The 27,235-nt window shown below is 41.0% G+C and overlaps 2 protein-coding genes and 2 pseudogenes across 3 annotated transcripts in view; 2 read left to right on the forward strand and 2 right to left on the reverse strand.

Annotated features, from left to right (window-relative positions):
- Positions 1–27,235, reverse strand: part of RSBN1L (round spermatid basic protein 1 like) — a 95,623-nt gene that overhangs the window by 56,758 nt on the left and 11,630 nt on the right.
- On the reverse strand, positions 790–5,815 carry LOC144340113 (farnesyl pyrophosphate synthase pseudogene; annotated as a pseudogene). Its single transcript, XR_013415835.1, has 3 exons — positions 5,787–5,815; positions 4,294–4,721; positions 790–4,247 (listed from the first exon to the last, which is right to left on the reverse strand). The product of XR_013415835.1 is annotated as a farnesyl pyrophosphate synthase pseudogene (transcript).
- LOC693939 (histone H3.3A-like) lies at positions 21,660–24,826 on the forward strand. The gene has a single exon (XM_077997141.1). The coding sequence runs from the start codon at positions 24,042–24,044 to the stop codon at positions 24,450–24,452; it is 411 nt and encodes a 136-aa protein (XP_077853267.1). The 5' UTR covers positions 21,660–24,041; the 3' UTR covers positions 24,453–24,826.
- On the forward strand, positions 25,344–25,726 carry LOC114676998 (large ribosomal subunit protein eL37-like; annotated as a pseudogene).

A 27,235-nucleotide genomic window follows, 5' to 3' on the forward strand; every position in this document is an offset into this window, starting at 1 on the left:
GAGTCTCATTTCATTTTATTCTATCTCTTAATTCTCAGATGTCATTTGTCACTACAGGAAAGAGAGGTAACAGTTCTAACTTTTGGCAATCACCTAAAGGACAATTCTTATTTTTTCTGTGCTAAGAAACTAAACAAGGTCCATTAGTACTATACTGTATAGTAATTGGGTTATCTATATGTATTACAGGAAATTTCACACTGTATTCTGGTTACAAACATCTGTCTTACCATCCTCCTCCCCCCCCCATCCACGTAAACTCCATGAGTAGAGAAGGCTTTCTTTCAATAAATGCTTGTTTTATGCATGAAACAGTTTCTGTGATAAAGTGAGAAATTACTGCATTATTTTCTACAGTAAATCAATGACTTTCTCTTTCATAAGGTGCTCTTGGTTCATCTTCATTAATCCTTCCTTCTTTTCCTTTGCCATGCTACACCACAGAAGGAAATTCTTAGTCCTTAAAGTCTTCCGGGAATAGTTTCTCAAATTTAGTCCCCTTATCTAACTGGCCTAGTCATTTTTTACAGTAAGTTCTATGACTGAATGAAACTATCCCTAACATTAAGGATCCACAATTTTTCTGAGTGTAAGTATAGGACAAACAATTTTCCCCAAAAGACAATGGGTTAATTTCCTTCTTAAGCAGAGCTTTTTTCTTTTTAAACGGACAAATACAAATTGTATATATTTATGGTGTACATGGTGTTTTGATGTATGAATGCATTGTAAAATGGTTAAATCAAGCTATTCAACAAATATATGCATTACTTCACATACTTATCTTTTTTATTTTTTTTATTGTAAGTTCTAGGGTACATGTGCACAACGTGCAGGTTTGTTACATACGTATACATGTGCCATGCTGGTGTGCTGCACTCATTAACTCATCATTTACATTAGGTATATCTCCTAATGCTATCCCTCCCCTCTCCCCCCTCCCCCCACCCCACAACAGGCCCCAGTGTGTGATGTTCCCCTTCCTGTGAAGTGTTCTCATTGTTCAATTCCCACCTATGAGTGAGAACATGCAGTGCTTGGTTTTTTGTTCTTGCGATACTTTGCTGAGAATGATGGTTTCCAGTTTCATCCATGTCCCTACAAAGGACATGAACTCATCCATTTTTATGGCTGCATAGTATTCCATGGTGTATATGTGCCACATTTTCTAAATCCAGACTATCACTGTTGGACATTTGGGTTGGTTCCAAGTCTTTGTTATTGTGAATAGTGCCGCAATAAACATACGTGTGCATGTGTCTTTGCAACAGCATGATTTATAATCCTTTGGGTATATACCCAGTAATGGGATGGCTGGGCCAAACGGTATTTCTAGTTCTAGATCCCTGAGGAATCGCCACAGTGTCTTTCACAATGGTTGAACTAGTTTACAGTCCCACCAACAGTGTAAAAGTATTCCTATTTCTCCACATCCTCTCTGGCACCTGTTGTTTCCTGACTTTTTAATGATCGCCATTCTAACTGGTGTGAGATGGTATCTCATTGTGGTTTTGATTTGCATTTCTCCGATGGCCAGTGATGATGAACATTTTTTTCATGTGTCTGTTGGCTGCATAAATGCCTTCTTTTGAGAAATGTCTGTTCATATCCTTTGCCCACTTGTTGATGGGGTTGTTTCTTTCTTGTAAATTTGAGTTCTTTGTAGATTCTGGATATTAGCCCTTTGTTAAATTAGGTATTGATGGGACGTAACTCAAAATAATAAGAGCTATTTATGACAGACCCACAGCCAATATCATACTGAATGGGCAAAAACTGGAAGCATTCCCTTTGAAAACTGGCACAAGACAGAGATGCCCTCTCTCACCACTCCTATTCAACAGTGTTGGAAGTTCTGGCCAGGGCAATCAGGCAAGAGAAAGAAATAAAGGGTATTCAATTAGGAAAAGAGGAAGTCAAATTGTCCCTGTTTGCAGATGACAAGATTGTATATCTAGAAAACCCCATTGTCTCAGCCCAAAATCTCCTTAAGCTGATAAGTAACTTCAGCAAAGTCTCAGGATACAAAATCAGCATGCAAAAATCATAAACATTCTTATACACCAATAACAGACAGAGAGCCAAATCATGAGTGAACTCCCATTCACAATTGCTTCAAACAATAAAATACCTAGGAATCCAACTTACAAGGGATGTGAAGGACCTCTTCAAGGAGAACTACAAACCACTGCTCAGTGAAATAAAAGAGGATACAAACAAATGGAAGAACATTCCATGCTCATGGAGGGGAAGAATCAATATCGTGAAAATGGCCATACTGCCCAAGGTAATTTATAGATTCAATGCCATCTCCATCAAGCTACCAATGACTTTCTTCACAGAATTGGAAAAAACTACTTTAAAGTTCATTTGGAACCAAAAAACAGCTCGCATTGCCAAGTCAATCCTAAGCCAAAGGAACAAAGCTGGAGGCATCACACTACCTGACTTCAAACCATACTACAAAGCATACAGTAACCAAAACAGCATGGTACTGGTGCCAAAACAGAGATGTAGACCAAAGGAACACAACAGAGGCCTCAGAAATAATACCACACATCTACAACTATCTGATCTTTGACAAACCTGACAAAAACAAGCAATGGGGAAAGGATTCCCTATTTAACAAATGGTGCTGGGAAAACTGGCTAGCCATATGTAGAAAGCTGAAACTGGATCCCTTCCTTATGCCTTATATAAAAATTAATTCAAGCCAGGGCAGTGGCTCACACCTGTAATCCCAGCACTTTGGGAGGCCGAGACGGGCAGATCACGAGGCCAGGAGATAGAGACCATCCTGATCAACATGGTGAAACCCCATCTCTACTAAAAATACAAAAAATTAATCGGGCGTGGTGGCGGGCGCCTGTAGTCCCAGCTACTCAGGAGGCTGAGGCAGGAGAATGGCGTGAACCCAGGAGGTGAAGCTTGCAGTGAGGGGAGATGGCGCCACTGCACTCCAGCCTGGGCGACAGAGCGAGACTCCGTCTCGAAAAACAAAAAAATTAATTCAAGATGGATTAAAGACTTAAACGTTAGACCTACAACCATAAAAACCCTAGGCATGGGCTTCATGTCGAAAACACCAAAAGCAATGGCAACAAAAGCCAAAACTGACAAAAGGGATCTAATTAAACTAAAGAGCTTCTGCACAGCAAAAGAAACCACCATCAGAGTGAACAGGCAACCTACAGAATAGGAGAAAATTTTTGCACACTTATCTTTTTGTGTGTGGTGAGAACACTTAAAATCTACTTAGCAATTTTCACATCTATAATGTATTAACTGTAGTCACCATGATATACAATAGATCTCTTGAACTTATTTCTCCTAACTGAAATTGTGTATCCTTTGAACGTCTCCCCAATCCCCCAGCATCCGGTAACCACCATTTTACACTTTTTCTATGAGTTTGACTCATTTATACCTCACATATAAATGAGATCATAAGGCATTTGTCTTTCTGTGTCTGGTCTATTTCATTTTGTACAATATCCTCCAGATTCATCCATGTTGTTGCAAATGAAATGACAGGATTTCCTTGTTTTTGTCTTTTTGTTTTTGTTTTTTAAGGTTACACAATAATTTACTGAGAGCCTCCTCTCCCTGCCCTTGCAGTCTATAGGCCACTTCTTCCGCTCACAGATTTTGTGTGTTAGTCCCTGGAAGATAGCTGGGGTTAGGGGCACCGTGTACTGCCACGAGACCCATAAGGTGGGTCTGTCTTCCTCAGACTTCAAGAACACAGCTGGTAGATCCAGCTCCTCATAGAGTGCCTTCACCAGGTCCACCTTCTTGGCCTCCTTCTCCCGTAATTCTCCTTCAGGATCTGGTAACTGTTCTGGAGTGGCCTGTTGCAGACACTGAACCATCAGCCAGCTGCACTTGTTGTCCTGGATGTCAGTGTCAACTCTGCCAGTCACACTGGGGTCCCCAAAGAGGTCAAGGTAATCATCTCGAATCTGAAAGAACTCTCCCATCTCCAGCAGGATCTTCCTGGCATTGGTGTGTTCCTTCTTGCCATCAATGCCCACCATATACATGACTGCAGCTACAGGAATCAATTGTACTTGACAATAGATTTGTACCTCTTTTTAGTGAATCTGCCAAGATCCACCCTGCCCTGGCGGGGCGGGGGGGCTGTGATAAGGTCCAGAGTCTGCCCAATCTCAGTCTGACAGAAACTCTGCAGGAAGAGCTTGATCAGGTTCAGGTAACAGGGCTGCTCGAGGCAACAAAGCATGTATCTCTATTGAACTTATTTCTCCTAACTGAAATTGTGGTAGACACAGCAGGCGGTAGATACATGCTTCCAGAAGCACAGCATCATTGATGGCATCCAAATCTATGCCTGGCTTCTGATACCAGCTGATCTGCCCCTGGCAGGTGAGTGAGGATGAATCCATGATGTCATCTGACACCAGGAAGAGTGCTTGCAGTAGTTCCACACACCAGCTCACAGTCAGCGCCCACTCAAGACTATCAGCATCCTGTTTCCCTGGCTCCACCAGCTCCTGGAATGCTACCAGCACCATTAAACCGTGGTGATACTTGCCTCCAATGGCACTGTACTCCAGGACCTCCTCGAGTCGGGCAATAGCACTCCTATCTCTGGGTGCCCCATCTCATTCTCAGTCAGCACCCTGACAATCCGGGAGAAGTGCTGAATGAAATCCTACTTTTCTTGGGCATAAACATCTGATTTCTGGTCTCCATTCAGTCTGAGGGAAGAGCAAAGCGCTCTGTTCCTGGATGTGGGTTCCTGCTTGGTGGATTTCCTTCTTTCTTAAGGCTGAATAATATATCCACAGTGTATATATATCAACATTTCATTTATCCATGCATCTCTTGACAGAAACTTAGCTTGACTCCATATATTGGCTATTGTGAATAATGCTGTAATGAACATGGGAGCATAGTAATTTCCTTTCTTTTGAGTATATACTCAGCAGTAGGATTGCTGAATCACACGGTATTCTATTTTTAATTTTCTGAGGAATCGCTATATTGTTTTCCATAGGAGCTGTACTAATTTACATTCCTAATAGTGTACAAGGGTTCCTTTCTCCACATCTTCACCATCTGTAGAGCTTTGTTTAAACAAAAAAAAAAGCTTTTACAATACCAAAAAAACTTTTAAAATTTTAAAAATTGAAAAATAAAGGAACAAAGGACATAAAACAGCAAGTTTCAAAGAATGCTAATGTTAAAAAAAAAAACATGGAAAAAATTTCAACCTTACCAGTAGTATTCAAAGAGATACAAATCAGAGCAGTAGGAAACCACTTTTCACCTATCAAATTGACTATTTTAAAAAAAAAAGGCCGGGCGCGGTGGCTCAAGCCTGTAATCCCAGCACTTTGGGAGGCCGAGATGGGTGGATCACGAGGTCAGGAGATCGAGACCATCCTGGTGAACACAGTGAAACCCCGTCTCTACTAAAACTACAAAAAACTAGCTGGGCGAGGTGGCGGGCGCCTGTAGTCCCAGCTACTCGGGAGGCTGAGGCAGGAGAATGGCGTGAACCCGGGAGGCGGAGCTTGCAGTGAGCTGAGATCAGGCCACTGCACTCCAGCCTGGGCGACAGAGCGAGACTCCGTCTCAAAAAAAAAAAAAAAGAATAACGAATGCTGGCAAAGGTAAAGTGAAATAAGTACTTCTACACAATGAGTGTAAAGACAGTCTTATTGGAGGGCAATTTAACAATATGTAGAACAAACATTAAAACAGATCAGCCCTTTGATTCCATAATTCCGCTGCTAGAATTTAATAAAAAAGAGGCAAACCTGCACAAATACAGTTGCCCATCATCCATGGGGGATTAGTTCCAGGACACCCCCATAAATACCTAAATCCACGCACCGAAATTTGTGGATGCTCAAGTCACTTATATAAAATTACATAGTATTTGCATATACAACCTATGCACATTCTCCCACACACTTTAAATCATCTCTAGATTACTTATAAAACCTAATATAATGTAAATACGATGTAAATAATTGTTAGACTGCATTGTTTAATTTATATCATTTTTATTGTTGTATTGTTATTTTTCATTGCTTTCTTCCAAATACTTTTGATCTATGGTTGGTTGAATACACAGATGCAGAACCCACAGATGAAGACGGCCAACTGTACCAGCTAGCTATACGAGGGTCCTCATTCCCCATTATTTACAATAGTAACTGAAAATAACTTTTAAAAAAAAATTTTGTTTTTGAGACAGGGTCTCACTCTGTCACCCAGGCTGGAGTACAGTGGCACAAATATGGCTCGGTGCAGTCTTGACTTGCCCAACTCAAGTGATCCTCCCACCTCAGTTTCCCAAGTAGCTGGAAGCACAGGCACATGCCACCATACCAGGCTAGTTTTTTATATTTTTTGTAGAGACGGGGTTTCACCATGTTGCCCTGACTGGTCTCGAACTCTGTCCACCTCCGTGTCCCAAAGTGCTGGAATTACAGATGTGAGCCATCACACCTGGCCAGTAACTTAAATTTTAATTATGAAGAACTGATTAAAGTTGGGTATACTCATACAATGAAAAATTATGAAGTCATTAATGTTTAAAGTAACAGTCAAAATCTATAAAAGGATCCCAAGACTATCATATATACGTGTGTGTGAATACATGTATATACACATAAATGCACATATTACATGTATGCATATATGTTTGCACATATATATACACACACACACACGCAAACACACATATAGCTATCTTAAGGAAAACTGACTCAAAGTTTATAAAAAGAAGAGTTAAACTTCCCAGTCCTCCCACACCAAATAGTTGAGATTATTTCACTCTCATCCCTTAAGGAAAACACTGAACTTCCATTTTTGAAGAAACTAAATAGGCTTCAAGACTCAGGCATCCCAGGTAAGGCAAAGGACGTACCTAAAAACAAGCTGACTGTACTTTCCTAAAACGCTTAAACTGAATTAAATTTAGAAAGGAGATATGGAAAATTAAAAATATAATAGCAAAACTGAAAAACTTAATTAAAATGTTAGAATATAAAGGCGAGATAATCTCCCAAAAACCTGAACAAAAGGCAAAAAAAGTAGAAAACAGCAAAATAAGGTGACCTAAAAGGATCTATTCAGGAGATCCAATATCAAATTAACTGAAATTTCGGCAGGGGGGCGGGGGGAGTAGTTCAGAATTTTATAGGGCAGAAAAATATCAAATAAATAATACAATAAATCTTCCCAAAAAAGATCAGTCTCCCAAACGAAAGTTTTCATAAAGGATGAGTACAAAGAATGGAATCCACCACCGTGGTCCCCTCCTCACACACACACTATACACACAATTATGAAATTTCAGTATACTGGGATAAATAAAAGATCCTAAAATCTTCTAGAGGAAAGGAAAAAATACACAGATCACATAAAAGATCAGGTAACTATGGAAATGAACTCTTAAACAGTAACAGCACACAGATGCTAGAAAGTAATGCAGCAATGCCTTCAAAATTGGCAAGTGAAAATAATTTTTAATCTACAATTTTATAATCTGCCAAACTATCAATCAAGTATGCAGGAAGGCATATTCAGACAAGCAAAAATTTTTTAAAAATTACCACACATGCATGCTGTCACAGGAAGTTATTTGAGGGTGTGCTCAAGTAAATTAAGGAGTAGTAAACAAAGGAAGACGATGTGAGATTGGGGGACCCAGCATAAAAGAACAGATGAGAATGTATTAAAATAAACACTGTGCAGATAGCTCAGCAGATAACTAGTTCAGGCTGAAGTACAAGAATGGAGCACTTAAAAACAAGACCTCCAGAAACAAAGGGGGACCTGGCAAATTATCTCTTATCACAGAACACAGAGAATAGAGTAGAAAAGGAAGCAACGGATACATAAGTAAATGAAAAAGAGAGGCACTTTTTAACTACACAAAAATGAAGAAAGCCATATAAAAAGGATCTCTCCCTGATCTGCATTAAACAGCATTTGCAGAGTCATTATAAGCACTGATTATTGTTTTAACTAAGGTATGTGGAATTATTAAAAAGGAAAGAAGCTAGGTTATAAAAGTGGTCATTCTGGCCAGGCTCAGTAGCTTACACCTGTAATCCAAACACTCGGGGAGGCTGAGGCAGGAGGTTTACTTGATGCCAGAAGGGCAAGACCAGTCTGGGAAAAAAGTGAGGCCTTGTCTCTACAGAAAAAAAAAAAAATCTGTTTTTTAATTTACTTAGCATGGTGGCACAGGCCTGTAATCGCTGCTACTAACTGAGCCACTGCACTCTAACCTGGGTGACAAAGCAAGTCTGTCTTGAAAAATAATACTAAAAATAAAAATAAATAAATAAAGTGGTAATTCTTATCTAACATAACAAGAATGTACTATATGTCTAACTAAAGTAGTATGAGCATTTTATTCAGAAATTTGGAATTAAAAGCAGACAGGGGACTGAGTGTGATGGCTCACGCCTGTAATCCCAGCACTTCGGGAGGCTGAGGCACGACAGATCACCTGAGGTCTGGAGTTCGACAGCAGCCTCACCAATATGGAGAAACCCTGTCTCTACTAAAAATATAAAACTAGCTGGACGTGGTGGCACATGTCTGTAATCCCAGCTACTCAGGAGGCTGAGGCAGAAGAATCGCTTGAACCCAGGAGGCGGAGGTTGCAGTAAGCCGAGAGAGCGCCCCTGCACTCCAGCCTGGGCAACAAGAGTGAAACTCCGTCTCAAAAAAAAAAAAAAAAAAGATGATGGCCAGGCACGGCAGCTCACGCCTGTAATCCCACCACTTTGGGAGGCCGAGGCGGGTGGATCAAGAAGTCAAGAGATTGAGACCATCCTGGCCAACATGGTGAAACCTCATCTGTATTACAAATACAAAAATTAGCCCAGGCGCAGTGGCTCACGCCTGTAATCCCAGCATTTTGGGAGGCCAAGGCGGGAGAATCACTTGAACCCAGGAATGCGGAGGATGCAGTGAGACGAGATCGCACTACTGCACTCCAACCTGGGCAACAAGAGCGAGACTGTCTCAAAGAAAACAAACAAATGAAAAAATTAGCTGGGCGTGGTGGCATGCGCCTAGAAGCTGAGGCAAGAGAATCGCTTGAACCCGAGAGGCGGAAGTTGCGGTGAGCCTAGATCGGCCACTGCACTCCAGCCTGGGTGACAGAGCGAGACTCTGTCTCAAAAAAAAAAAAAAAAAAAAAAGCAGATGAGAAACTAAACTAGCTGAGGACCACGAATAGAGAAACCTAGGGACACTTCTTACTATAAATTTTTCACTATTTTTAAATTAAATTTTATCTTTAAAATTTACAGTTATTGTCTTCCTCCCCAAAACCCTAAACTCCAATCTAATCACGAGAACAACATCAGACAAATCCCAGTTGGGAGACGTTCCACAAAATACCTAACTGGTACACCTCAAACAATCAAGGTCATCAAAAGCGATGGAAGTCTGAGATACTGTCTCAGCCAAAAGGAGTCTAAGGAGACATGATGATTAAATGTAATACAGTATCCTAGATGGGATCCTTGAACAGAAAAAGGATACAAGACAAAATACTAAGGAAATTCTGAATAAAGTATGGACTTTAGTTAATAATAATGCATCACTACTGTTTCATTAACTATGATAAATGTGCTAAATAAATGTAAGATGTTAATAATGGTGTATGGGAATTCTGTACTACCTTTGCAACTTTTCTGTAAATCTAAAACTACTCTGAAATGAAATGCTTACTAAAAAACTTATAAAGGCAAAACTTAACTAGAAATACAGAGATACACATGTATATGTATGTGTGTATAAATTTAACAATATATAACAGAAGCACTCTAAGACACAGTTAACTAAAAAAAAAAAGGAGGTTTACAGAAAAAGGCATATAGATAGTATATTTAGGTTTTTAAAAATAAACTACATAATCTTGGCCAGGCACAGTGGCTCATGCCTGTAATCCCAGCACTTTGGGAGGCTAAGGCAGGTGGATCACCTGAGGTCGGGAGTTCGTGACCAACCTGACCAACATGGAGAAACCCTGTCTCCACTAAAAATATAAAATAAGCCGAGGATGGTGGTGTATGCCTGTAATCCCAGCTACTTGGGAGGCTGAGGCAGGAGAATCGCTTGAACTCAGGAGGCAGAGGTTGCAGTAAGCCAAGATCGCGCCATTGCACTCCAGCCTGGGCAACAAGGGCAAAACTCCATTTCATAACATAACATAACATAACATAACATAACATAACATTAGTAAATTGTATAATCTCTTCTGTGAGTGTGTGTGTTTATATACGTACATGTGTAAATGCACAGAAAAAGATGTGAAAGAACAAACACTTAAAAGGGCTCACCCCTGGCCGGGCATGATGGCTCACGCCTGTAATCCCAGCACTTTGGGAGGCCGAGGCAGGTGGATCACCTGAGATCAGGAGTTCAAGACCAGCCTGGCCAAAATGGTGAAACTCCGTTTATACTAAAAATACAAAAAAAACTTAGCCATGCATGGTGGTGCATGCCTATAATCCCAGCTACTCGGGAGGCTGAAGCAGGAGAATCAATTGGACCCAGGTGGCAGAGGTTGCAGTGAGCCGAGATTGCATCACTACACTCCAACTTGGGCCACAAGAGTGAAACTCCATCTCAAAAAAAAAAAAAAAAAAAAAAGCTGGGGGGCTTATCCCTAGGGAAGAAAGAAAAGGAACTTCTAGTTTTTATTTCATTTACTTCCTAAATTATTTGAAACTTCTACAACAGAAAGGGATTCATGGCCGGGCGCAGTGGCTCACACCTGTAATCCCAGCACTCTGGGAGGCGAAGGTGGGTGGATCACCGGAGGTCGGGAGTCTGAGAACAGCCTGGCCAAGATGGTGAAACTCCGTTTATACTAAAAATACAAAAAATTAGCCAGGCGTGGTGGTGCGCACCTATAATCCCAGCTACTCGGGAGGCTGGGACAGGAGAATCAATTGGACCCAGGAGGCGGAGGTTGCAGTGAGCCGAGATTGCGTCACTGCACTCCAGCTTGGGCCACAAGAGCGAAACTCCGTCTCAAAAAAAAAAAAAAAAAAAAAAATGGGGGGCTTATCCCTAGCGAAGAAAGACAAGAAACTTCTGGGTTTTATTTTATTTACTTCCTAAATTATCTGAAACTTCTACAATAGAAAGGGATTCATGGCCAGGCACAGTGGCCCATGCCTGTAATCCCAGCACTTTGGGAGGCCAAGGCGGGTGGATCATCTGAAGTCGGGAGTTCGAGACCAGCCTGGCCAACATGGTGAAAACCCATCTCTACTAAAAATACAAAAATTAGCTGGGCGTGGTGATGCACATCTGTAATCCCAGCTACTCAGAGGCTAAGGCAGGAGAATCACTTGAACCCAGGAGGCAGGGGTTGCAGTGAACCGAGATCGTAACACTGTACTCCTGCCTGGATGACAGAGCGAGACTCTCAAAAAAAAAAAAAAAGAAAAGAAAAAGAAAGGGATTCATGTATTATGTATCATTTGTATAATCAAGTTGGTAACCTAAATCTCCTTCCCGAAAGAACTGATAATTATGTTCAGATATATACTTTTTTAAAGATTTAGAATCACTCACAGTATATTAGTAGACACAAGAAAAAAAACATTTCAAAGTAAAACACTGAATATGTAACATAATATGTATTCACATAAACACATTTAAAAAATGTTTCCAAAGGTCTCCCTCCATTAAAACTGTTCAAGTGCTGTTCTACCTCACTTGATATATGTTATCTCAATGTTATGTTATAGTTAATCAAGAGAAAAAAAGGAGAAAATTAGAAATAATTATGGGCCGGCACAGAGGCTCATGCCTGTAATCCTAGCACTTTGGGAGGCCAAGGTGGGAGGACAGCTTGAGCCCAGAAATTCAAGACCAGCCTGGGCAACACAGAGAGACCCTGTCCCTTAAAAAAAAAAAAAAAAAAAAAAAAAAGTTCTTTTTTTTGGAGACAGAGCTTCACACTTGTGTCCCAGCCTGGAGTGCAGTGGCACAATCTCAGCAACCTCCGCCTCCCAGGTTAAAGTGATTCTCTTGCCTGAGCCTCCCAAGTAGCTGGGATTACAGGCACACACCACCATGTCCAGCTAATTTTTGTATTTTCAGTAGAGATTGGGTTTCACCATGCTAGCCAGGCTGGTCTTGAACTCCTGACCTCATGATCCTCCCACCTCGGCCTCCCAAAGTGCTAGGATTACAGGTGTGAGCCACCACGCCCAGCCAAAAAAAATTTTTTTTAATTAACTGGGCATGGTGGTACATGCCTGCAGTCCCAGCTACTTGGGAGGCTGAAGTAGGAGGATCGCTTAAACCCAGCAGGTGACGGCTGCAGTGAGCTGTGATCATGCCACTGCACTCCAGTCTGGGCAAAGAGTGAGACCTTATCTCAAAAAATTAAAATTAGTGGCTGGGCACAGTGGCTCACGCCTGTAATCGCAGCACTTTGGGAGGCCAAGACAGGTGGATCACGAGGTCAGGAGATCCAGACCATCCTGGCTAACACGGTGAAACCCCGTCTCTACTAAAAATACAAAAAATTAGCCAGGCGTGGTGGCGGGCGCCTGCAGTCCCAGCTACTCGGGAGGCTGAGGCAGGAGAATGGCATGAAGCCAGGAGGCGGAGCTTGCAGTGAGCCAAGATCGCACCACCGCACTCAGCCTGGGGGACAGAGCAAGATTCTGTCTCAAAAAAAAAAAAAAAATTAAAATTAGAATTAAAAAATAAACTATATAGGTATTCTGAACATGCATACACACATACATTATGTATTAGGTTTAACAGTTTTTAAGAAAAAGAAGCCATGCTTTTACTCTTCAAACCACAAATTTTGATGTACAGGATATTCTTTATATTCATTTTTTAGAAATTACAGTGTCATAAAAATCCACACTGGAAGTTCTTAAGAAATGTCGGCCAGGCGCAGTGGCTCATGCCTGTAATCCCAGCACTTTGGGAGGCCAAGCCGCGTGGATCACTTGAGGTCAGAAACTCGAGACCAGCCTGGCCAACATAGTGAAACCCCATCTCTACTAAAAATACAAAATTAGCCAGGTGAGGTGGCGCACGCCTGTAATCCCAGCTACTCAGAAGGCTGAGACGTGAGAACTGATTGAACCAGGGGGCGGAGGTTGTGGTAAGCCGAGATCGCACCACTGTACTCCAGCCTGGGTAACAAAGCGAAAGTTCGTCTCAAAAAAAAAAAAAAAAGAGAGAAAGAAGAAAATGTCAGAATTTCATACTACAGCTTTCAGTCACAATATATTGTTGCTGCACAAATATCAAATAGGCTTCACACTATCAGTTTTGCCTGCCCTGAATATGAGCCATAATTCACACCATAATAATGCAGTCCATGAAATCAACTGAACTGAGCAACAACGACATTCCTCCGCTTCCCTCTCCTATATCCTTCCAGGAATAATATATGGCTAGAAATGGATGAGAGAACAAGCAGCGGCAGAAGAAGAGAAATGTACAGAACTTAAATGGGGAAGCAGAAGGAAAAGTAGTTACACTACAAAATGATTAGAATTACATAAGCAAAAATAAAAATTGAAGGAGATGAAGGATACAGTAAAAAGAAGAGAAAGGACTTTACAAACAGTAAATGGGAAAGAAGTGATTTATCACAGCCCCTCCCTAACACAGCTAATCAAAGCTAACAAGTCCAGTGGCTTCTCAGCCCTTTTTCCGTGGACCTCACTGCAATATAACAGTATTGATTCCTTCTCAAAATTTCTCAAGTTTCACTGAAACTGTACTATCCTACCTGACTACTCCCTCATTCTCATAATCCTACCATCCAAACCGGGACATTTAGCTAGGATCTCTCCTATGCATTCTTCTCTCTTCTCTACACTGCCTCTAAAAATGTACTCACATGATGTAAACTATAACCTCATGGCAAATTAATCTCCAAATAAATCTCCCAACCCAACCTCTCTGCCAAACTCCACATCTTCATCTCCATAAGGAATATTTAACACCAAAATATCTTTCTAATATAAAACAGTTGAAGTTCTCCTTCCAATTCTCTGTTAATGGCACATCCTCATCCAACATCCAAATACAAAAAATTTTCAGTAACACCAATACTTCCTTCTTCAATTTTCCCCTAACACTAAATCACTTGACCAGTTCAGTTTATCCTTCTGTTAAAATATTTCTGTCCTTTTTTCCCTTTCCATAGTCACCACCTACTGTATTCTCACTAGCTTTTGAAAGAAAGGGTTTCCATACCTATAGTTTCTTTCCTTTCCACCAAGTAAGCACAGTGACCAAAAAAGGTTCCTTCAATATATAGTTTACCACATCACTCTCTTCTGCTTAAAATGAATGAACAAACCAGCTTACCTCTGCCTATCTAAAAACAGAAAACTCCCACAATATGTCATTCAAGAATCTTCAGTTAAGACTCACCTTCTTTTTGCCTTTTCTTCAACTGTTCACCCACATATATAACAAGATTCCAGATTACTTGATTCATCATTATTCAAATATCTTACTCTAATAATTTTTACTAATATCCCTTAGCTAAAATGTCATTGCCCATCCCAGTTCCACCTGCCAAAATCCTACACATCCTGTAAGATCTAGGTGAAATTTAGCTTCTTCCACTAAGCACTCTTCGATGCCCACAACCACAAATGACCATATCCTCCTCCTCCCTCTTTTATAATTTGAATTCTGATTTTTTCTATAACTGCTCAATCTGCCCTCCTGTTTTCTAAGCTCCTTTGCAATTATCATATCTTGCTCTTCTTTGCTACCTTCTGTAGAACCTAGAATGGTGCTTTGCATATAAGTGATGCTCAATGTGAATGAAGTTTCCAGGGGGCAAAAGGATTTAAGTAAAAAGAAACAAATTACTATTGATAAGCATTTGAAGGCAATCATAGAAGACAAATAAAAAGCAATATGCAGGGAAAAAATTACCAACAATAAGCAGTGTATTTTACATTGCAGCTATTTCTCTCTCTAATAAAATTAAAAATTATCTCAAGGCAAGAAATATAGGCCGGGCACGGTGGCTCAAGCCTGTAATCCCAGCACTTTGGGAGGCCGAGATGGGCGGATCACGAGGTCAGGAGATCGAGACCATCCTGGCTAACACGGTGAAACCCCGTCTCTACTAAGAAATACAAAAAAAAATAGCCGGGTGAGGTGGCGGGCGCCTGTAGTCCCAGCTACTCGGGAGGCTGAGGCCGGAGAATGGCGTGAACCCGGGAGGCGGAGCTTGCAGTGAGCTGAGATCCGGCCACTGCACTCCAGCCTGGGCTACAGAGCGAGAGACTCCGTCTCAAAAAAAAAAAAAAAAAAAAAAAGAAATATAAAGTTCTCCTCTTTGTATCTCCCCTTCTTCCACCCCCACCCAAGCACAAAGCAGGCCATAAATAAGTGTTTTTTAAATCCACATAAGAAAGAAAGCAGCAGGCTGGGCACAGTGGCTCACCCCTGTAATCCCAGCACTTTGGGAGGCCAAGGCAGGAAGATAGATCACTTGAGGTCATTCGACCAAAATGGTGAAACCCCATCTCTACTAAAAATACAAAATGTAGCCGGGCATGGTGGCCCATGCCTGTAATTCCAGCTACTCGGGAGTCTGAGGGATGAGAATCACTTGAACCTGGGAGACTAATGTTGCAGTGAGCCAGTATCACACCACTGCACTCCAGCCTGTGTGACAGAGTGAGACTCTGTAAGAAAGAAACAAAGAAAGGAAAGAAAGGAAAGGAAGGAAAGGAAGAAAAGAAAGGAAGAGAGAAAGAGAGAGAGAAAGAGAGACAGAGAGAGAAAGAAAGAAAAAAAAAGAAAAGGAAAGAAAGAAAGAGAAAAGAAAAGAAAGGAAGAAAGAAAAGAAAGAAAGCCTAAATGTATTGTGATATAACAGAAATAATTCAGGCTTTATAATTACACATATTAAGCTCAAATTCTAGCTCTGCCAATAACTGATCAAGTGACACAAAGCAAGCTACTTAACCATGTTGTGCCTCAGTAGTCTCATCTGTATAGATAATAACACTTGTCTTTTACAATTTTTTTTTTTTAAACGGAGTTTCACTCTTGTTGCCCAGGCTGGAGTCCAATGGCACAATCTCGGCTCACTGCAACCTCTGCCTCCTAGGTTCAAGCGATTCTCCTGCCTCAGCCTCCCGAGTAGCTGGGATTACAGGCATGCAGCACCACACCCAGCTAATTTTGTATTTTTAGTAGACCCAGGGTTTCTCCATGTTGGTCAGTCTGGTCTTCAACTCCCAAACTCAGGTGATCCACCCACCTCGGCCCCCCAAAGTGCTGGAATTATAGGCGTGAGCCACCACGCCCGGTCTGTCTTTCACAATTTTTGTAACAGGCAACATATGCATTGTTTCCAACACTATGTGCAATACCTAATTTTAAGCACTGGACAAATATAGCCATTATTATTAAATATAAATAGAATTTTATTACAAAAGCACCCAGTAACACAGAGTGACAAAAATACTACAATAACAATAGTCACAAGAACACACGAAGAGTAAGAGGAGGGAGGATCATATGGGCCCAAGAGTTCAAGACTGCAGTGAGCCATGATCACACCACTACACTCCACAGTATGGGTGACAAAGTGAGAGACTGTGTCCAAAAAAAAAAAAAAAGAGAGAGAGAGAAAAACAAAGGGAATCTTGACCCAAACCTTACAGACGGAAGTTTTCAAAATGCATTGCAGACCTAAATATAAAACCTAAACCTATAAAATGCCTAGAGAAAATCTGAGAGAAAATCCTGTGATCTAGGGTTAGGAAAAGCTTTTGAAGTTAAGAAACAAAAGATGCAAACCATAAAAGAAATAAAAGTATAAAGTGGGCTTCATTAATTTATAAATTTCTGCTGTGAAAAACTGTGAAAGACAGTATTAAGAGAATGAAAAGACAGAGAATGGTAGAAAACATTTGCAAAACATGTATCTGATAAAGGACTTGTACCCAGAATATGTAAACAACTTTCACAATTTGATAATAAGAAAACAACCCAGTGACACTTTGAACAGACAACTCATCAAAGAAATATATATAGAAAACAAGTACATGAAAAGATGCTCAAAATCACTCTTCATTAGCGTAATGCAAATTAAAACCACAATGAACTACTACTATGCATCTACTAGAATGGCTGAAGATTTTTAAACTGGCAATATCAAGAGTTGGGAGTCTTTCTTGAGGGGAGGTCTGAATAAGGCAAAAACAGAGTTGGGAGAAATGAAAAATATAACTACTTTGGAAAACAGTTTGGCAGTTTCTTGTGAACTTAAACATACTTAACAGCCCACTTACACCTAACAGCCCAACAATTCCACTGCTAGGGCCAGGCACAGTGTCTCATGCCTGTAATTCCAGCACTTTGAGAGGCTACCGCAGGCATGATCACTGGAGGCTAGGAGTTCGAGACCTTCCTGGCCAACATGGTGAGACCCCCATCTCGACTAAAAATTTTTTAAAAATTACCCGTGTGTGGTGGCGGGCATCTGTAATCCCAGTTACTTGGGAGGCTGAGGCACAAGAATCACCTAGCCAAGATCACACCACTACACTCCAGCCTGGGCAACAGAGTGAGACTGTCACCAAAAAAAAAAAAAAAAAAAAAAATCCCACTGCTAGGTATTCACCCAAGAAAAATGAAAACATATATCCACTCCAAACTTATTTTTTTTTTGAGATGGAGTCTTACTCTGTTGCCCAGGTTGGAGTGCAGTGGTACAATCTCAGCTCACTGCAACCTCTGCCTCCCAGGTTCAAGCAATTCTCATGTCTCAGTCTCCCAAGTAGCTGGGATTACAGACACATGCCACCACGCCTAATTTTTGTATTTTTAGTAGAGATGGGGTTTCACCATGTTGGTCAGGCTGGTCTCAAACTCCCCACCCTCAGGTGATCCGCCCATCTCAGTCTCCCAAAGCGCTGGGATTACAAGCATGAGTCACCACATACAGCCCACTAAAAGATTTTTTTTTTTTTTTTTTTTTTTTGAGACGGAGTCTCACTCTGTCCCCCAGGCTGGAAGGTAGGGGTACGATCTCGGCTCACTGCAAGCTCCACCTCCCGGGTTCACGCCATTCTCCTGCCTCAGCCTCCCGAGTAGCTGGGACTATAGGCACCTGCCACCATGCCTGGCTAATTTTTTTGTATTTTTAGTAGAGACGGGGTTTCACCGTGTCAGCCAGGACGGTCTTGATCTCCTAACCTTGTGATCTGACCGCCTCAGCCTCCGAAAGTACAGGGATTACAGGCATGAGCCACCGTGCCCGGCCGCCCACTACAAGATTTCTATGTGAATGTTTAGGGCAGGCTTACTCATAATCTTCAAATACCAGAAACAATCCAAATGTCCACCAATTTGTAGCAACAAATTGTGCTATCTCCACAAAAGGAATTACTACTTAGAAACAAAAATAAATGGATTCATACAACTGTACTAATGGATCTCGAAAGCAATATAACAAGTGAAAAAAGCTAGACAGAAAAAGCTAGTGTTTGATTCAACTTATATGACATTCTAAAAAAGGCAAAACTATTGGGACAGAAAACAGATCACCCTCGGATTAAAGATGATGGGAGAGCACTGAGTAGCAAGAGAGAACTCTCTGCTGCGATAAAAATCTGCTATGTCATTACTCTGCTGGTGGCTATCAACTATTCATCAAAACTCATAAAACTATATACCTAAAAAAGGGTAAATGTATTTTATGTAAATTACAATTGCAATAAGTTTAATGTTTCAAAAAGCCAGGAAAATTCTGAATAAGAGTATCAGGATTTTTGCCCTATAGATATCAAATCTCTCCTAAAGATAGAGTAATGAGGGTATTAGTTGAGCAGAAACAAATTTACAGAGGTAAATGTAAAAAAGTGTAAATCTAAAAACAGACCCAACTACACATATGATTTTAGTATGATAAACATTAGCATTCTACATCTTTGTGGAAAGGAAGGACTATTCAATAAATGATGTTAAAACAACTAATTACTAGAACAAAATTAATTTGGATTCCTAATTTTGTGTCTAAATAAATTCTAAACAGAGCAAAGATTTTAATCAATAATGTCATATAAAATAATAATAGGCTATTTAAGAAAATATTTTTATGAACTAAAGGTAGAAATAACATTTCTAAGAAATAAAAGCCAGAACAGCCAAGTGAAGTGGCTCACACCTATAATCCCAACACTGGAAGAGGCCAAGGCATGAGGACTGCTTGAGGCCAGGAGTTTGAGATCAGCCTGGGCAACACAGTAAGACTGTGTCTTCATTTTTTTTAAAAAAAAAAAAAAGAGAGAGGATGGGGGCGGTGGCTCACACCTGTAATTCCAGCACTTTGGGAGGCCGAGGTGGGCAGATCACGAGGTCAGGAGATCAAGACCATCCTGGCTAACACGGTGAAACCCCGTCTCTACTAAAAATACAAAAAATTAGCCAGGCATGGTGGCGGATGCCTGTAGTCCTAGCTACCCGGGAGGCTGAGGCAGGAGAATGGCGTGAACTCGGGAGGCGGAGCTTGCAGTGAGCTGAGATCACACCACTGCGCTCTAGCCTGGGCAACAGAGTGAGACTCCATCAAAAAAAAAAAAAAGGAGAGAGAGAAAAGCCAAAAAATTAAATTACTGATCAATTTGAGTACATAAAAACATAAAACTTCCGTATGAAAGAAAGACCAAGCACAACTCCCTTAAATAATGTTTATGAACTAATGATAGTTTAGAGAGAAAAAAACTGCAACAGTAAAGGGATAATATGTCTAATATACAAAGTTTCACAAACCAATTTTTAAAAAAAGAAAAGGATAAGTCCCTCAGACTTGGCAAAGCACATGAACATTTAAGTGAAATGTGAAAATGTGTTTAATCTTAATCATTAATAAATGCAAATCATAAAATTTCCAACAATCAAAACGTGGATTTTGAAATCTGAGAAAACAGCATTGGAAAGAATGTAAAAAATGGACAGTCTCATATATATATATATATATTTTTTTTTTTTTTTTTTTTTTTTTTTGAGACGGAGTCTCGCTCTGCCGCCCGGGCTGGAGTGCAGTGGCCAGATCTCAGCTCACTGCAAGCTCCGCCTCCCGGGTTTCGCCATTCTCCTGCCTCAGCCTCCCAAGTAACTGGGATTACAGGCACCCGCCATCTCGCCCGGCTAGTTTTTTGTATTTTTTAGTAGAGACGGGGTTTCACCGTGTTCGCCAGGATGGTCTCGATCTCCTGACCTCGTGAGCCTCCCAAAGTGCTGGGATTACAGGCTTGAGCCACCGCGCCCGGCCTGGACAGTCTCATATATAATGCAAGTGATATAGCAAATTGTTTATCTTTCAGGAAAGCATTATTTATCAAAATTTAAAGTGTATATATCTTTAACTTTCCCCTTACCCTCTATAATTTAACTTTTAGAACTTTATCCTAAGTTTTAAATGAATAAATGCCCATACATGAAGTTTTATTTTAGCATCATTTACAACAGAAAAAAGAATATAATGTTTCTTTTATGAGTTAAATATATTATGGTTTATACATATAATGCAAATAGGAATACTAGGTAAGCAATTAAAATTGATAATATAGTTCTACATGTATTGACATGGAACAGTATTTCTAATATACTGCTAAATGAAAAAAGCAGGTTGCAGAACACATAAACAACGTTGTGTACATTAAAAAAATCACATATGTGGCCAGGCACAATGGCTCACGCCTGTAATCCCAGCACTTTGGGAGGCTGAGGACGGTGGATCACCTGAGGTCAGGAGTTTAAGACCAGCCTGGCCAACATGGAGAAACCCGTCTCTACAAATACACAAAAATTAGCCAGGCATGATGGCAGGTGTCTGTAATCCCAGCTACTCGGGAGGCAGAGGCAGGAAAACGGCTTGAACCTGGAGTGGAGGCTGCAGTGAGCCAAGACTGCACCACTGCACTCCAGCCTGGATAACAGAGCGAAACTCTGTCTCAAAAAAAAAAAAAAAAAAAACAAAAAAACAAAAAAAACATTTATGTATATATAAGATTTGTAGACATATAAAAAAGCATACACATAAAAATTATATACATGTACATATAAGTGAAAAAATACACTAAGTGAAAATATAATCATTAAAACATAATAGTATTTCAGATGTTTTTCTTCCTAAAATTTGAATTATTTTTACAATGAACATATACTATTATAGTTAGAAAATTTAATTAGGCAATTTTCATTATGATTACAAAAAAAACATACAATTATAAAATGTCAAACGAGCTTACAAAGAACCTTCAGTATTTGGTTCAAACCTCTTATTTTACAGATGAAGACCCTCAGCCTCACACAGGTTTTACTCCTTTCCTTCAGATCACAAATGGGTGGTAGGGCAAGAATTTGTTCCTAAGGCCTCCTGATTCTCAGTGCTATGGTTTTTCCATTGTATATTACACAACATGTATGTTTTCACTCATAATTCTATATATATGGAAGTATGCAAAACAGGTAAAAATTTTACTAGAAATTTACACTGTACTTAAATATGGTTCCTTCTGAACACAGAACAATTACTCAAAATGCCACTATTCTAAAATAAGAAAAAGTATTCCCTCCTTTACTTCTATCTATCCATTCCCAAACTGTTGTTGGTTAACACAGCTTTTGTAAACAAACTCAGACTAACAATACAGGCTGGGCACTGTGGCTCACACTTGTAATCCTAGTACTTTCAGAGGCTAAGACAGGAGGATTGCCTGAACGCAGTTCAAGACCAGCCTGAGCAACACAGCAAGAAGCCATCTCTACAAAAAAACTTTTTTTAAATCGGCCAGGTGTGGTGGTGCTCACCTGTAGTCCTAGCTACTTGGGAGGCTGGGCAAGGGGATTGCATGAGCCCAGGGGTTCGACATTACAGTGGGCTATAACCAAGCCACTGAACTCTGGCCTGGGTGACAGCAAGACTGTGTTCCCAAAAATAAAAATAGTTAAAAAAAAAAAATTTAATATGCAAAAGATCTTCTTTATACAATGTAGTGATAAGTTTCAACTATGTGAAGTTAGAGTATACAAAATGGCAATTCTGATAACTCAATTTGTGAAATATAATTAGATTACTATTACCCACACAGTTTATTTCCTTTCCACTTGACAATTTGCCTGTTGTCTGTGAGCTGCTGATCAACTTCTTATCCCATTATCACCCTTCTGCTGTTTTCAGTTTGAAATACCAGCCAATTGTTTTTCTAAATGACAATCAGGCATCTCTTCTGAGCAGCTAAAAAGGGCTGAAATGTACTGCAATTCATTCAGTTCCCAACTATGTATCCAGAAGTTGAAGGTCTGATCCAAAAGAAGATAATCACAGACCCAGCTTTCACAGAACTTACAGTCTTGCAAAGAGGACAAACAAGTTACTAAAATGAAGGAAAGAAGGCTGGGCATGGTGGCTCAAGCCTGTAATCCTAGCACCTTGGGAGGTTGAGGCAGGCAAATCACTTGAGATCAGGAGTTTGAGACCAGCCAGGCCAACATGGTGAAACCCATCTCTACTGAAAATACAAAAATTAGCCAGGCATGGTGGCAGGCGCCTGTAATCCCAGCTAATCAGGAGGCTGAGGCAGGAGAATCACTTGAACCCAGGAGGCAAAGGTTACAGTGAGCCAAGATCGCGCCACTGCACTCCAGCCTGAGCAACAGAGCGAGACTCCATCTCAGAAACAACAAAAAACAAGAAAATGAAGTAAAGAAAGTCAGCATAAGAGAAGAACAAAGTGAAGGGAACCTAACCTAGTCATAGAGGAGCACAGGCCTCCCTTTCAAGTTGAGACCTAGAGAGATGAGCAGACATTAGCTAGGTGTAGTAAAAGTGTGAAGCTGGGGACGGAAAGAAAATGGGTGGAGAAAGTTCTAGGCGGTGAGGAGCACTGAGAAGAACCTGAAGAACAAAACAAGAATATGATCATCCAGAGCTCTGGAAGACATTTCAAGGAATCTGAACTTCATCCCAGCAACAGAAAAGTGAGATGATTAGACATGCATTTAGATGAAATACATGGTTCAGGGTGGTATGGCTGTACACTAGATATGCATTTAGATATCTGGTTATCACTCTGACCATATAGCATAAAGAATGAAGTGAAAGCACATGGATCTGAAGTAGGGAGCCCACTAAGGAGGCAACTGTGCAATAATCCTGGCAAGAGACAATGGTAATTTGAACTAAGACTAGTAGAAAAGACAGAGCAAAAGTGGAAAGATACGAAAGACAGTGAGTGGTAACCAGATTTGGCTACAAGTTAAATGACAGCAGAGGGTACAAACCCAGTTTTCAAGACTGAGCCACTAGGTATATGGTACTGAGACAAGGAATATACATAGCAAGACAAACCTGGATAAAGAAGACTAAAAGTTTTGAACATATTAATTCTACAGTCTTAAAAAATATCTGGCCAGGCACGGTGGCTCACATCTGTAAACCCAGCACTTTGGGAGGTCGAGGTGGGCGGATCACAAGGTCAGGAGTTCGAGACCAGCCTGGCCAACATGGTGAAACCCTGTCTCTACTAAAGATACAAAAATTAGCCAGGGTGCAGTGGCAGGCGCCTGTAATCCCAGCTACTCGGGAGGCTAAGGCAGGAGAACTGCTTGAACCCAGGAAGCAGAGGTTGCAGTGAGCCAAGATCACGCCGCCACTGCACTCCAGCCTGGGTGACAGAGCAAGACTCCGTCTCAAAAAAAAAAAAAAAAAAAATCTAAGGACATATTAAATGTCAAGGAAGCAATTTATATAGATTTAAAAGTGGACTAAGTTAAAATTTGAGGAGTGCTAACAATGGACACGAGAAAACTACCAGGGCAATAAGCAAAAGCCAGAAAGAAGAGTACAAAGGGCCCAAAACCAAACCAAATGCTGAAATTAGTGGCAGAAGACAGACAATGAAAATTAGGGGGCCGTCGCTCTCTAAGGCCAGCGCCGCCTCTCGCTCGCCGAGCTCCAGCCGAAGGAGAAGGGGGGTAAGTAAGGAGGTCTCTGTACCATGGCTCGTACAAAGCAGAATGCCCGCAAATCGACCAGTGGTAAAGCACCCAGGAAGCAACTGGCTACAAAAGCCACTCGCAAGAGTGCGCCCTCTACTGGAGGGGTGAAGAAATCTCATTGTTACAGGTCTAGTACTGTGGCGCTCCGTGAAATTAGACGTTATCAGAAGTCCACTGAACTTCTGATTCACAAACTTCCCTTCCAGCGTCTGGTGCGAGAAATTGCTCAGGACTTTAAAACAGATCTGCGCTTCCAGAGCGCAGCTATCGGTGCTTTGCAGGAGGCAAGTGAGGCCTATCTGGTTGGCCTTTTTGAAGACACCAACCTGTGTGCTATCCATGCCAAACGTGTAACAATTATGCCAAAAGACATCCAGCTAGCACGCCGCATACGTGGAGAACGTGCTTAAGAAGCCACTATGATGGGAAACATTTCATTCTCAAAAAAAAAAAAAAAAAATTCTCTTCTTCCTGTTATTGGTAGTTCTGAACGTTACATATTTTTTTTCCATGGGGTCAAAAGGTACCTAAGTATATGATTGCAAGTGGAAAAATAGGGGACAGAAATCAGGTATTGGCAGTTTTTCCATTTTCATTTGTGTGTGAATTTTTAATATAAATGCAGAGGCGTAAAGCATTAATGCAAGTTAAAATGTTTCAGTGAACAAGTTTCAGCAGTTCAACTTTGTAATAATTATAAATAAACCTGTTAAATTTTTCTGGACAATGCCAGCATTTGGATTTTTTTAAAACAAGTAAATTTCTTATTGACGGTAAAAAAAAAAAAAAAAAAAGAAAAAGAAAAAAAGAAAAAAGAAAATTAGGGTGGTGGGGATGGAAGACTCTAAACAGTTAATTTTGTTACCTAGGAACTAAGGAGGACTCTAGATTATTTGCTCCTCATTAAAAAAAGTAACTATTGGCCGGGCACGGTGGCTCACGCTTATAATCCCAGCACTTTCGCAGGCCAAGGCAGGGGGATCACCTGAGGTCTGGAGTTTGAGACAAGCCTGGCCATTATGGTGAAACCCCGTCTTTACTAAAAATACAAAAATTAGCCAGGTGTAGTGGCGGGCACCTGTAATTCCAGCTAATCGGGAGGCTGAGGCAAGAGAATCGCTTGAACCCAGGAGGCGGAGGTTGCAGTGAGCCAAGATTGTGCCACTGCACTCCAGCCTGGGTGACAGAGTAAGATTCTGTCTGAGAAGAGAAGAGAAGAGAAGAGAGAAGAGGAGAGAAGAAGAGAGAGAAGAGAGGAGAGAGGAGAGAAGAGAAAAAAGAGAAAAGAGAAAAGAAAAGAGCTCTCTGGTCTCGGCTGCAGAAGCGAGATGACGAAGGGAACGTCATCGTTTGGAAAGCGTCGCAATAAGATGCACACATTGTGCCGCCGCTGTGGCTCTAAGGCGGAAGTCGACCTGTGGCAAATGTGGCTACCCTGCCAAGCGCAAGAGAAAGTATAACTGGAGTGCCAAGGCTAAAAGACGAAATACCACCGGAACTGGTCGAATGAGGCACCTAAAAATTGTATACCGCAGATTCAGGCATGGATTCTGTGAAGGAACAACACCTAAACCCAAGAGGGCAGCTGTTGCAGCATCTAGTTCATCTTAAGAATGTCAACGATTAGTCATGCAATAAATGTTCTGGTTTTAAAAAATAAAAATAAAATAAAAAATAAAAAAAAGGAGAGGAGAGAGGAGGGGAGGGGAGGGGAGGAGAGGGGAGGGGAGGGTAGGAGAGGGGAGGGGAGGGGAGGGGAGGGGAGGGGAGGGGAGGGGAGGGGAGGGGAGGGGAGGGGAGGGGAGGGGAGAGGAGAGACTACTGCTATCTGCCCCTGTGAGTTCTAAAAGGGTCCCTCCACACAGGCAGGCAAACATACACATACACATACACATACACATACAAAACAGAATCCCTTCTATGTCAAGCAGTTATTTTTAACCCTTACCACTGACTCACCACTAATGTTGAGTTCTATCTGATGACAAAACTCTAATATAAGGTACCGGACTACATTTCAAACTCAGTTCTCCGGCGGGCCAACTCGCAATTTTTCAGTGATATGCTTATTCTCTTCATCGGAAGCCATGAAAATATCTCTGAATCCTCCTTTCTTGCTACACATTCAATAATCAAGATGCTTTATCATATGTTTCTCTCTAGGTCTTCCTTTCCATGTCCAAGTATACCAATCATTTTTTCAGTAAAATCACTTCATTTCACTAATACAGTAGTCTTCAATATCTGTCTCCAATTCTTCTCTCAGCCAATCCATCCTACACAATGCCAAAGTTATTACTGCTAAAATACCAATTTAAATATATTATCACCCTCCTAAAAAACTGTGTCTTGCTGTTGCACACAAAATAGTCTGAACTTGGCCGGGCGCAGTGGCTCACGCCTATAATTCCAGCACTTTGGGAGGCCGAGGCAGGTGGATCACAAAGTCAGGAGATCGAGACCATACTGGCTAACGTAGTGAAACCCCGTCTCTACTAAAAATACAAAAAATTAGCCGGGCGTGGTGGTGGGCGCCTGTAGTCCCAGCTACTGGGGAGGCTGAGGCAGGAGAATGGCGTGAACCCAGAAGGCGGAGCATGCAGTGAGCCAAGATCGTGCCACTGCATTCCAGCCTGGGCTACAGAGCAACACTCTGTCTCAAAAAAAAAAAAAAATTGTCTGAACTCCTCATCCTGGCAAAAGGAAGGCACACTGTGGCCAACTTTCAACTGCCATGCCATCTTAACTTCCAACTTTGTACAAAAGCATCTATCTCAGCCAATGGTTCTCTTCCCAGACTACTGAACATGCCACACACCCTCCTGCCTCTACAATCTTATTCACACCATCCCACCTCCCAACCCCAAACAAGCCTGTCTCCATCATCTCCATTTACCTAAATTCTACTCTTCCTCCAAAACCCAGTTCATTCATTTGATAGTCTCATAACCCAAGGTATGATTCTAGATGAAGGAGATTTAAAAACAAATTTAACAAAGTTTGCATGGTACTTGAGAGTTGGGGCTCTGAAATCAGACTATCTAAAGATCTGAAACCTAGATTTACAACTTATTTTATATTTAAATTTTCTGAACTCCCATACAGTATTTATGAAAGGCTAACATCTAATTAAACTTTAAAGGACTAGTGAAAATTATATAAAACCACAGTATATGTAAAGAGCTAAGTACAG

This window comes from Macaca mulatta, chromosome 3 (genome assembly GCF_049350105.2).
Source record: "Macaca mulatta isolate MMU2019108-1 chromosome 3, T2T-MMU8v2.0, whole genome shotgun sequence".
Lineage (NCBI taxonomy): Eukaryota > Metazoa > Chordata > Mammalia > Primates > Cercopithecidae > Macaca > Macaca mulatta.

Bases quoted from the DNA above. Each gene is read 5' to 3' on its own strand.
- LOC693939 (XM_077997141.1), top strand. From the start codon at position 24,042: ATGGCTCGTACAAAGCAGAATGCCCGCAAATCGACCAGTGGTAAAGCA.